At 32.9% G+C, this 12,986-nt stretch overlaps 1 protein-coding gene across 2 annotated transcripts; it reads right to left on the reverse strand.

Moving 5' to 3' along the window:
• Positions 1 to 4,773: 4,773 nt before the first annotated feature.
• Positions 4,774 to 11,156, reverse strand: UNE10 (basic helix-loop-helix (bHLH) DNA-binding superfamily protein). 2 transcript variants are annotated; one of them, XM_020347297.3, is made up of 6 exons: positions 10,776 to 11,156; positions 9,736 to 10,375; positions 8,653 to 8,754; positions 8,484 to 8,549; positions 6,310 to 6,696; positions 4,774 to 5,130 (listed from the first exon to the last, which is right to left on the reverse strand). In XM_020347297.3, the coding sequence occupies exons 1-6, from the start codon at positions 10,874 to 10,876 to the stop codon at positions 5,047 to 5,049; spliced, it is 1,380 nt and encodes a 459-aa protein (XP_020202886.1). In that variant the 5' UTR covers positions 10,877 to 11,156; the 3' UTR covers positions 4,774 to 5,046. The 2 variants fall into 2 exon arrangements, with proteins under 2 accessions (XP_020202886.1, XP_020202885.1); XM_020347296.3 differs by having other exon boundaries at positions 9,733 to 10,375; positions 10,776 to 11,150.
• Between the last annotated feature and the right edge of the window lie 1,830 nt (positions 11,157 to 12,986).

Below are 12,986 nucleotides of genomic sequence, written 5' to 3' on the forward strand. Positions count from 1 at the left end.
GGATGATGTTCACGGATGGAAATAGCCTAAACTATGGATGGAAGCATCCAAGCTTAAGCAACAAGAGATTGCTCACTTCAAAAGGTAGGAAACTAGGTGAGTTTCTAGGGCACTCTCTCTCAAGGTGACTCTTGAAGAATTTAGCTGAATAATGGTTCAGAAAATTCAATATATCAAAAGTGTTTACAAAGAGTGAAGGAACAAGCACTTATAGGTCCTAGAAGCAAGCTAGGTGGCGCCAAATTCACTAGCCAATATTGGAGCCAAAAATTCAAATTTCAAATGGAAATTTGAATTCAAATTCAAGGCTCCATGTGCTTAGTCCGTGAATATGGGGCTGCCATGCATCTAAATGTCATTTAGGGGACATTTGAAGTGTATTTGGAGCTGCACATGTTCAGCCATGCTTGGCAAGAAACATGTGATCCAAATGCATATCAAATGACTACTAAATGAAACCTAGATTTGGTCTATTTTAGTATTCCTTCAATATTCCTATGCTAATGGCCTAAATACAATGGCCAAACATATACAAACATTAGGAAATAATAAAAGAAACAAAATGAGCCCAATATTGGGTACCAAAAGCCCAAAGGCCCAGAAGCCCAAAACTAGGCCCAATAAGCCTATGGCCCAAAAATGCTACTCTATGTGGTCCAAAATACAAGACCAAAATATGTGAAACCTATACTAATATAATATGTACAAAATATAAGAAAAATGGATTTATCAAGAGATGGCCCATGTGAAGCTCAAATTGGGCCTTCCAGGCCCATCGGGCCCATTGGGCCTTGATTGGCCCAAACCTTCATGTCTAGCCAACTCCTCTTGGATCTTTTAGGTTGTCACCCCTTGCCTTCCTTAGCATGATTCCATCAGCTGGAGCCTCAAATATCAGTCCACCCTGGAGAGCCTGAGCTCAAAACATACTACAAGAGTAGTAAGGGTTGCTAGACCCCTAAAACTAGCATTGGGCCGGCTGAAGCCTCAAATATCAGTCCAGCTTGGAGATCTTGGGCTCAGGACATACTATAAGAGCAATAAGAGTTGCTAGATTCCCAAAACTAGTATTGGGCCGCCTGAAGCCTCAAATATTAGTCCAACCTAGATAGGTTGAGCTCAGAACGTACTACAAGAACAGTAAAGGTTGTTGGACCACCTCAAAACTAGTACAAGAGCAGTAAGGGTTACTAGACCCCAAAACTAGCATTAGGCCGACTGAAGGCTCAAATATCCGTCCAACTTGGAGAGGTTGAGCTCAGAACATACTACAAGAGTAGTAAGGGTTGCTAGACCCCCAAGTAAACCATTGGGTCGACTGAAGTCTCAAATATCAGTCCACCCTAGAGAGACTGAGCTCAGAACGTACTCCCTCATCATTGAGCCACGAATAAAGATCACACTATCATGGGACAAGCGGAGGTAGCAAGAAGCATTTATACTAAGACAGAGACCTAGATGGCACATTTTACCACTCTTTACACCTGATGGAGCATTCACCAACACTCAGTTGCTCTAGGGGGCAAAGGTACGGGTAAACACCATCTATTTGAAGAAACAACGTGGAGGCATCTACTGTCAAAGCAAGAGGGAAGACCCGAATGAAATGTCTACGTCTTTACTTGCCTTTGGAAAAGCAAACACCTAGCTATCCAAAAAGACAAGTGAAGAGGGGCAATTGTAGACACCCAATTTCGTCCGAACTCGAAAATAAAGTGTTAGTCAAGTAGCCTTGTATAACTTAAGAGGGGGGTGAATTAAGTTATCCAATTTTTAGTAAAGCTTTCTTATAGATTATACTTCTTTGAAAAATTGTATATAAAGATTACTGATGCAAAACTACTCAAACACAATTAAATAACAAGTAACTAAAAGTGTAGGGAAAGAATAATTGCAAACTTGTTTTATACTAGTTCGGCCAATCTTGCCTACGTCCAGTCCTCAAGTCTCCAACTTGAGATTTCCACTATTCTTGTAATTCTTACAAGATTTGAATCCTCCAACACCTTGGAACACCCTTTCCTTGTGTTGAGATTCAAAAACCAACAAGGAGAAAACTCTTTCTCCTTTACAGATCAAATGATCAAGTGGGTATAACAGAGTAACTCTCTTTTTAAGAGTAAATTTTACACTTTGATGATCTTAATGAACTCTTTAGATAATAATGCAAATGAACTTGGCCAAGAAGTTTTTGTAAATATGTTTTTCACAATAGAGTTCGTAACCTTCTTCTAAAAAATTATAGGTATTTATAAACAATTATTTCTTAGGTTGTGTCCTTTTATGAAGAGTTGTAACTCTTTACAATATTTCAGAAAAGATACTTTGGTAATCGATTACAAGGAATTGGTAATCGATTACAACGGTTTTAAGTTCAAAAATAATTTGAAACGTTGTATCTTTTAAATTCAAATTTTGAAGTTCCCTCTTCTGGTAATCGGTTACAAAGTCTGGTAGTCAATTACCAAAACACGTTTTTAGCATTTGAATTTTGAACCAAGAGTTTTCTTCTTCTGGTAATCGATTACTTAAATTGGTAATCGATTACCAGACAGATATTACTAGTTTTGCTTTTTGAAAACTTATGAATTTAGAAGCCTTTTCTTACCAGTCAAAAATATTTTTGTATAGTCTTTTCGAACACTTTACTTTTCACTTTCTTTTTCAAAAAACTTATTCTTATATTTAAAAAGACTAAATTTAAGTATTTCTTGAAATCCTTATTTTAATGGCCAAGTAAAATTTGCAGTTTCTAAAAGTTCCTTTTACATATTAAGCTAATTTGACAAGACTTATCTAGTTAATTCTTGAGATCTTGTTTCTTGATCAATTTGCTTTAACTTGACCTTTTATTTTCTACAATGTTTTGGCATCATCAAAATTCTGTGCATATGTTCTTCCACATAAAGAAATGAACTTCTATTATGAAGGAAAAGAGCTCTCGAAGCATGGAAACAACATAATGTGACGTTAGAAGGCCTAAAGCCCAACAGGTTTGATTTAGTAGCCTGGAACGGGCCGTTTCAAAACTAGAATGGATTGTTCTAAAGCTGGAACGGGTCATTCCTAATCTGGAACGAGCTATTCCAAACTGCTAAAAAGTCTTGAAACCCTAGTTGAGAACGGGCCAGAATGGGTCGTTCCAACATACGTTGTTATGAGCCAGGTTCAAATTTGGAACGAGCCATTCTGGAATCAGAACGGACTGTTCTAGAATCAGAATGGACTGTTCTGGAATCAAAATGAACCGTTGCAGATTCAAACTTAATACATAACAAAATGACCCGGAACAGGCCGTTTCGGTCAGTTCTGACGTCTATAAATAGTAAACTCGGGCACTACTCTAGGGGCCAAAAAAATTCATCCAGAGGGTCTGATATAAATTCAAAATTTCTCTCTCTCCTCCTTGTATTTCTTGAGATTTCGTGAGGCAGCCAAAAAGCGCCTAAAGATCCCCAAGTTTGAAGATCTAATACAGCTCAATTAAGAGGTATTTCAATTAATATTCTTCTTTCTCCTTTATCTCCCTTACTTTAACAAATATTGTTCTAAATAAATAATCATTATCTACATGTAAATAACTAACTATTAATGACAGGGACCTAATATTTAATTCATTAATTCTTATCACGTTAACTTCATCATAGGGTACCAATCTAATGCGCTATAAGGGTACTTAATACCTCCCCTACACATAACCGACCCCCGAACCTAATTTTGGTTGTTAAGGCTGTTATTGGACTTTTGAAAATCTTTTCTTTTTCTAATGTTTTGAGTAAAACATTGGTGGCGACTTCATGAATCATTCTTCAAAACTATTAATTAAGGATTAATATGGTTTTCGGGTATTCCCTAATTAATGAGATTTTTCAAAAAAAGGTAGTCCAAACCATTAGTCGTAAGATCAAAATTTTCCGAGTTACGACAAAGAGTCGTTCAATAACTCATATTCTACATCAAATTTTAATGATCCAACCGTTGAATTAAAGTTCTTAATGCATAGATAAAATCTACAAATTAAAAAAAAAAAAATTGAAAATCATTCGATACTTCATTTCATTAATTCAATTCAATGTATAAAATGATTTTATGATTGTCCGTCAAATTGAATTAATAAAATGAAGTATCAAATAATTTTTATTTTTTAAAAATTTGTAAACTTGATCTAGGCATTAAGAGTTTTAAATTTAACGATTGGATCATTGAAATTTAATGTAAAACATGAGTTATTGAACGAAATAAGTCTAGGTAAATTTACTTTTAGAGTAAACGGATCCATCCTCTCTCTATATATATATATGAGTAAGTCTATCTAAATTTATTCTATGTAATAACTAATATTTTATATCAAATTTCAACGACCCAACTGCTGAAATTAAAGTTTTTAATACATACATTAAGTCTACAAATTTTTAAAAATTTGAAAACCATTGGGTTGTTTTATTAATTCTAATTGACGGATAATCATAAAAATATTTTATACGTTGATTTGAATTAATGAAACGAAATATCAAATAGTTTTAAAATTTTTTAAAAATTTGTAAATTTAATCCATGCATTAAAAATTATAAATTTAAGAGTTTTATCATTGAAAATTGATGCAAAATATAAGTTATTGAATAAAATAAGTTTAAGTAGACTTATTCCTAAAATAAATAGTTCATTTATATATATATATAATAAACTGATTGGTGATGCTAATTTTGTAGTTACTGCTACAGCTGTGTTTTAGTAGGAAAAAAAAAAGTGAAGCTAGAGGAAAAGAAAAATTGATAAGATCGACTTGAATCAGGTTAAACCCTTTATTCAACTAAATAGCAAAACGCGTTATACAAGTCGCAAATTATATGAACATACATATGAAGGTAAAATAGCCAAGAAAGCACCTAATCTCAACAAGTTACTAACCCCAAATAAGAAAGGACATGTACATATATTCAGCTATTGTTTCTCATCGCTTGCTTTGGAGCTAATATACATAATTCTCACAAAGAATAAGTATCTTGTTTGTAGCTCAACACTATCACAGCAGAAGAATCAGCTAGCTCAGTTCTTGGAACCAGAAGCTGGAGGTTGATGCAGCTGCTGATACATTGCAGCAAGTCTACTGTAGGCATCCATGTTCATGGGCTGCAAATAATTATTATATTTTGTTATTTATGTATCCTATCGATTTAAGAAATCATCATTGTTTTCTCTGTATTTTAATTATATATATAAAAAAAAAAAGCATAACTAAAGAAAATAACATTTTAAACAAAGAATTTATAACCATGCATCTGAGTTGAGGAACAAAAAATTTCGAAAAGTTAAATAAAAGTATATTCTATATAGCTTTCGAATCTTTGATTTATGAGTTATGCTACGCTTTCCAAAAAATTATCCGAACCGTGTTCCAAATGGTTAAAATAATAATATTTTTTAATAATTTTATTATAAAATAATTATTTAATTTAATATTTTAAATTTAAATTATTATTTTATTTATTCGGAAAGGATTTCGGCATAAACGGTTGGAAGCCGAATATTTTCCTTGATTTATACAAAGCCATCAATGTAAATGACTTATCTTGTTTTATAGTCAACGGTGTAGATAATTTAAAACATAAATTGAGATGTTATTTTGAGAAATTTCTTTGGTCCATTATAACTTGGGAGAGTAACGAGGTCTAGATAAATATATTAATTAATTAATTTCTCACGGTTCTAACAAACCAGTGCGCGATATTGATGCTGCAATGAATTCGATTTGACTGATTTCTAAAACCTTATCATTTGTGCCTCACAAATTCAGTACCGGAAAACTCCGGTTGCTATCAATCATTATTGAACTTCTTACCTTATCCACAATAAATGAGTTAACAAATATAAAAAAAATCAACTTTATCATGGAACCAAAATCAAAGTAATAAAAAAAGTTTGAGGTAACAAATATATTAAAAGAGACACTAAATTCAGAAGTCAAATGTAACTGAGACATACTAGAATTATATATTTTATTGTATATAAAGATTCAGATTTAAACTCATAGTGTAGTCACTATCATGTACCAAAAATAAAAAAGAAGAGTTATTTAAAAGTTCCCTTCTACTTCTCCTTTTAAAAATTACTTATAAAATAAAAATTATTTTGACTTTAGTATTAGTTAATGTCAAATTCCTAACGAGTAAAAGTACTTGTTAAGAGGAAAAAAATGATATAATATATAATATTATAATATTATATATCTTTTATTTAGTATTTTTCATTTGAGGATTTTTAATAAATATAATTAAACCCTAGTGAGCACTTAGCTAAATATTTGCTGACCTGTGATTGGCACCCAAAAAATGTGGACAAAGGGTCAGGCATCACGGTGGCCGGAGTTCCTTGAAGTCTGTCACTGCCGCCGACGGCAACGGCAGCGGCATCCCAGGAGGCCGCCATGGGCATGAAGGCAGAAGGGTGGAGAACCGGAGGGATGCCAGGGATGTTAGCACGGTTCATGGAGTTCATGTCCATGCCCATTCCCATCCCCATCCCCATTCCCATCCCTAATCCCATGCCCATTGGAGACATCATCGACATTTGAAGCTGTTGTTGCATGGTCAATGGCAGCATCATCGATGACATGTTGATTCTATTCATCATCTGCACTTGTGCTTGCAACTGCTTCAAATATTCTATCACCTCATCCAACATTGAAGCCTTGTCAGTCTGTAACAAAAAAATTGAAGAAGATGCATATATATCATGAAAACCATAAAGTATAATAAATAAAAAAGTCTCTAATATATATATATATGAACATACATCTACTATCTAGCAAATCACATATAAAAGTAATACTTCTTTGATGAAATCTGTTTTTCTACAAGCAATTGTTTTAATTTTGGTAGTTAACTAAATTCCATACATTAAAGGTTTATTAGTAATACATTGTCAGCATAAAAAATTCCATATATTAAAGGTTTATTAGTAATACATTATCAGCGTATATAAAAAAGTTTTACACAATCAAGTAATCAAAAATTATAATTTATTTAATTTTTAAAATAATTATAATAAAGATTAACAAATTTATCATTTATGTAGATCGTAATCAAATGATATTTTATACTATCAATATATCATCATTAAACTCTGTTATAATCAAATAAGCCATGCACTAAACATTGCATGTTGCTGTTGAAATGTTTCTTTCTTGTTTTCCCCTCTTGTCTGTATATCCTGGTTAAGCGTGGGTTCTTTTTCTTTGGTCTTGCTCGCTCTTTTCCCCCTCTGATTTGTACTTTAGTGTTATTGGCGAAAACGTTAGTTGTTTTAGTGTTTATGGCATAATTGACATGAGGGCCTACTACTGTAAAGGGTTTCCTGTGAGAGCAGTTAGGTGCCTCTTCACCAAACAGCCTCCTGTCAGAGTGTGACAACATGTAATTGGATTTTGTGTGGACTATATGACTGCACATAATACCCTAGCTAAAATTCTCATAGCCATATATTATTACAAAAAAGTTCAAGAGCACAATTATATATCCCACTGGCTTTCAACAAATTACAATCTTCATGCTTTTAAAACGGTAATACCATATAGATAATCATTGAAAAGAATTATAATTATGTACTAATGTGAATTACATATTGAGATGTTTAAATATTAATTATGCAAATTAATTTTGTCGACACAAAATATGCAAGACGTTTTCAGATGTTTATTTAGTATATTAGTCTTTTAATGTTTGAACCATATTTTGAAGGACGGATATAGTAGAATGAATTTGCATGTTGAAGCTTTTAGTTGGATTGAGTATAATAAATGGTATGAAAGGTATCTCTACCTTATCAACAAGGACGAATCCATAAATAAGAAAAGCCAAAAACGAACAAACAATAACATATCATATTAAAATGTAAGTACATGCATACAAGTCAAAGTAATAGATTCAAAATTGAAAATCATGATGAATAAAAAAATAGTTCATCATACACAGATATTTTACAAAGTAAAATAGAAAATAAAATAAAAAAATCTGAGAGGAACCCATTCACACCTTTATTCATCCATGAGACTGTATAATTTAAGCGTTGGAGAAAATCCTAAAGAACTTACAAATTCAAACTAAAATGTAGATTGAGAAATATTCTATATTTTTCTTAAAATTAAAAAACTATTCTATCTCATAATTTGTGTGAAGAACCCAAGAACATGAAAGCAAAAATATGCGGAGGGAGATCCATTGTGAAGTTATTATACTTATAGTGGCTATAGAATCCTGTGGGGACCACTACTTGAAGTCTACGAAAGTGAATATATAGCAAAGAAAGATGTTACGTCAGTATATAGCAACTGTTCCTGTTCCTCTCACTGATTTGGGACCAATAGATACTAAATAATTGGCTCAGATACCACATACACAATATCACGATTTCAATAATAATAAAACAAACAATCATGATTAGCTCAGAAACCCCACCCCACTAGTTGCAAACTATATGCTATATACCTTGCTGGAATTTGGGACCAACTTTTGCAATGTCTTCATTCTTTGGTTTATCTTATCCCTCCTTTTCTGAAAACCCAATGCAAAAATGAACCAATGAACAACAAATTCTTGATTTCGTTCTTATAGAATAGCATCATATCATAGCAATAACTTGCAAAAGTTTATTCACCCTTTCAGATTGGTTGTGTATAGCCGCAGCCCTGCTCCTTTTAGTGGACACCGACGATTTTCCGTTCGCTCTCTTTTTCTTCTCCTTATCCCCATCTTCACCCTTAAAGAATATATCATAAAATAAAATAAAATTTATTAGTTAATTAAGAAAGAAGAATTAAATCCTCAAGTTTAACCTTTAAGCTTAACTATATCAGTTATTGTTATAAACATGTATAACTTTAGAAGATCAACTTAAACATTTACTAATATCAGTTTTGTTATAAAATAGAGAAATTTTATTTGTACAATAATTTTGTGCAACTTAAACATTTACTAAAAAATGTATAAATTAATAACAATTTTACAGTTAGTTTGCGATTATCAAAATGGCGAGCTAATATCGCGGCAAAGGGACTGGAATTTATGATCATTAATTATCAAGGAGAAATTGTTCCGATAAAAATAAAATTAAATAAAAATTATATTTGTTTAACTTTTCATTAGACAAAAAAGAAAAGGAAGCTTGAAATAAAATAATTGAGATAATACTGACATTGAAAGTGTTATATATACAATTATTTAAATTATCAACGTGAATCTCATTTTTAGAGCTTATGGCTGAAAATGGAAGAGAAGTAGAAAGAAAAATGGAGAGAGAAAAGGACAAATAAAAAATGATATTATGAAAACTAAAGAGAAAGAAGAAAAATTAAAATATGGAGGCTAAAGTGAGAAACGAGATGGAAGATTTATTAGGTGTATATTAAAAGTATCCTAATATTATTTGATTTTATATTATAAAATAGTTTTACACTTTCATTTTAATACTCTCATGTTAGGAAACACTATAGAAATTTTTTTTTAATAATTTGATATTTTCGTTTTATAAATCAAGATATGAAAAAGAAGACAGAGAGAGAGATTGAGCAAAAAACATAAAAATAATGGATATGAACGAAGTGTATGCACCAGTGGGTATAGAAATTTATGTACCCATATGAACAATAATTTAGGTTGAGTCTGAAATGAGAAGAAAGAAAGAAAAATAAATTTATGTATATAATTAGTGTAATAAAAAAAATTGGATAGTTATTACCACTGGTTTACTGTGGGAAACGGAATCGTGGTCGTCAACGGTCGTGGTCTTGGTGCAGTGCTTAGCGGAGCTGGTGTTATCGAGAGAGTTAATAGAGGTGGAAGTGAAAGCCACACCGAACTCCCTGTCGCACGTGTCAAGGGTCACGTGCTTGCTATCCCTCCCAAACGTGGCACTGCCACTCACGCTCTGATCCCTCCCACTCATCTCGTGCCCCTTCGCCCCCTGGTTACCGCAGCAAGACCCCACACGTGTGGAGCACCCCACCATGCACGTGCCGCCTGGGACCGACTCCACGCCCTGCTTCCGCGCCTCCCGCTTCGAGCACGGCACCAGTGCGTCCATCCCCACCGTGTTCGCGGTGGCGCCGCCTCCGCCGCCGTGCGCGTGGGGGTCGAACCACGGCACCACGAAGCCCCCGCAGACGCCGACGCCGTCACCGTTCAGCGACGGCTTCCCGCGCTGCGGCAGGCTCGTGGCTTGGTTCACTATGGACTCCAAGGTGCCACTCGCGCGAGGCTTCTCCCACGTGTACTTATTCGCGGCGCTTGTTGGGGGTTTTACAGGCACACGCGGTAGCCCTAACCCATGCATAGAAAGTTGTCCATTTTCCCATGTCAGTTCCGCAACTTCGTAGTCTAACCTGAACTCACCAAGTCACACAAACCAAACCACTCATTAACGTTATCATCACAAAATAACACCTCGGAAAAGTACGACAAATTGTTATATCATTCATCTGACTATATACATATTTATATATATATATAGGACCACGCCAATCTCTATTATATTAACTCTTTCCCATACTTAAAATTGTATTATATATAGAGATGGAATGAGCATAAAATCACGTTGTGTCTAAAAATACACTCATAGACAGTCACAATATTACCAGTAAGATTAGTCTCTGATCTAATAAAAAAATTTATAGACAATCACAGTATTACGACTCTGAATCGAGAAGAAAAAAATATATATATAGAGATTGACGTGATGACATGGTGATGCATGATTTGTGTAGAAGAGAAGAGAGAGCTAACATGGGAACATCAGGGGCAGTGGAATTGGAGTTGGAGCGAAGAGAGAGTCTTGGGGGTGGTGGGTTGTCGTCGACATCCCAGCTTGGAACACACTGGCTCATTTTGGGGGAAGAATATTGATGTGTTTGTTGGAAATAGAAGTGAGTTTGTTCACATGGGAGAAGAGAAGTGAAGAATAGTGGGAATGATGAGAGAGGCAAGGCTAGGGGGAAAACATTGATTATTGTTGTTGGTAATGAATAATGAGTAATGAGTAATGAGTAATGAGTAATGAGTAATGACCCTCTTCTAATATCAAGGAATGGAGGGAAACAAGTTTGTGGATTTGGTTTGGCTAGGGGAAAAGAGAGAATCTAGTCCATATGTATGGAGTGAGAAGGTGGGGAAAAAGTTTTGTGCGGAGTAGTCAGGTTTGCTTTGTCGTTTCAACGATTCTCATTTGTTACCTTTCTATTGCTTACTCTTCACTATTCATCTACGATTACCGTGTATCTTGCGAGCTATGATAAACGTACATCCATTCGTACACTTAATTGTGGCGTGCAAGTTGATGATAGGAGGAAGGAAAAATAAATTAATGTAATGTACTATTTAATATTTTTCTTATAAAAATGACTAAAGTTTTGAAAGTTTTACTATCACTTGTCAATATAATTTTACTAACTAATCTTACCTTTTTAATGTAGTCGAAGAATTTATGAAAAAATAAATTAAAAATAATATTACTTTAAAAAATTAGTCATTATGTGGTTTTTTTATCGATAAAAAAATGATTTAACATGATAAAAGAGATTATTAACATGAGGCGTGTCATGAAAACATTATACATTCAACATTTTATTTATCGATGATTCAATATATATTTTTTTATCAATAATAAATAGTGACGATGTTATAATATTAACATAATAATTATAAAAAATGATAATTATTTTATAGAAATTAAATATATTTATAATCATTATTTTATAGAAAATATATTTATAATTAAATTTTAATTATTTTTATTTTTATTTAAAATTTTATTTAGTCTTCTCATTTTTTAAATTATATATATAATATTAGGGAATGTCTAAATGTTTTGAGGTAGATGACATATTAAGGTAGTGTTTGTTTTTGCTGATTTACTGTTCATGACGAACAAAAGGCGAAGAAAGTGCGTGTTTGTTTATGCTGATTTGCGAGGAAAGAAAGGCGAAGAAAAGCGGGAGAAACTGCTTTGCCATCCTCGCGCAAAAGCGAAGAAAAGAGATGAAAGCCACGTAAGATTTAAGAAAATACGATAATACTCCTCCCTCATGCATGCAGAGACTGTGCCATTATAGGTAAACTTCATTTTTCTTTATGCATGAGGGAGGGTAGGAATGAAGCATAATCGATTATGCATGCCACATAATCGATTAAGCTGGGCATAATCGATTATGGCAGCCCATACATAATCAATTATGGTGGCACATAATCGAGTATGGGTCAGCATAATCGATTATGCATGGCACATAATCGATTATGTGCCATACATAATCGATTATGTGGCATATTTTCGCTTCCAGGCGTGCCCAGAACGGGCCGTTCCAAATAACTAAAACAAGGGTAATTGAGTAGCCTAGAATACGGGCCGTTCCTAAACTGGAACGGGTCATTCCCAAACTGGAACGGGTCGTTCCGAAACTGGAACAGGTCGTTCCGAAACTGGAACGGGCCGTTCCAAACTAGTAAATTGGCTTAAAAATCCTATTTGAGAACAGGCCGTTCCAAATTGGCATAAAATGCAATCTCAAATTTGTAATGTGAAAAATTTCTTAATTTTTTAATTGGTAAAAATTAACTTATACAATTAACAAATGTATCTTCATTTCATTCTAATTTATGTCAATGATTTATCAATTTTTTTAATTTATTAATTAACTTTCAAAAAATTTATTGTACATTTTTTTTATATTAAGAAAATTCTACTATTTAAATATTGACATCAAAAAGTGGAAATATAAAAAAAATAAAGTAATACATGTTTATAAAATTAAAATAATAACACTTTCATAAACATTAATAAAATAATGTTAGAAAATATAATTATCATAATATATTTTGTTATTATTATTTATTATTATAAATATTATTAATATTATCATTATTATTAATATTATTATTATTTATTATAATTAGTATCATTATTATTTATTATGATTCTTATTATTTTTTTAATATTTATTA

The sequence above is a fragment of the Cajanus cajan genome, chromosome 4 (assembly GCF_000230855.2).
Source record: "Cajanus cajan strain Asha chromosome 4, NIPB_CcT2T_4, whole genome shotgun sequence".
NCBI classification, from domain to species: Eukaryota; Viridiplantae; Streptophyta; class Magnoliopsida; order Fabales; family Fabaceae; genus Cajanus; species Cajanus cajan.

Excerpts from the sequence above, each read along its gene's own strand:
- UNE10 (XM_020347296.3), bottom strand. The coding sequence starts at position 10,876 with ATGAGCCAGTGTGTTCCAAGCTGGGATGTCGACGACAACCCACCACCC. Across the intron at positions 8,550-8,652 it reads TACACAACCAATCTGAAAGG|AAAAGGAGGGATAAGATAAA; the intron begins GTGAATAAACTT and ends TTGGGTTTTCAG. Across the intron at positions 6,697-8,483 it reads TGGTCCCAAATTCCAGCAAG|ACTGACAAGGCTTCAATGTT; the intron begins GTATATAGCATA and ends TTTTTGTTACAG.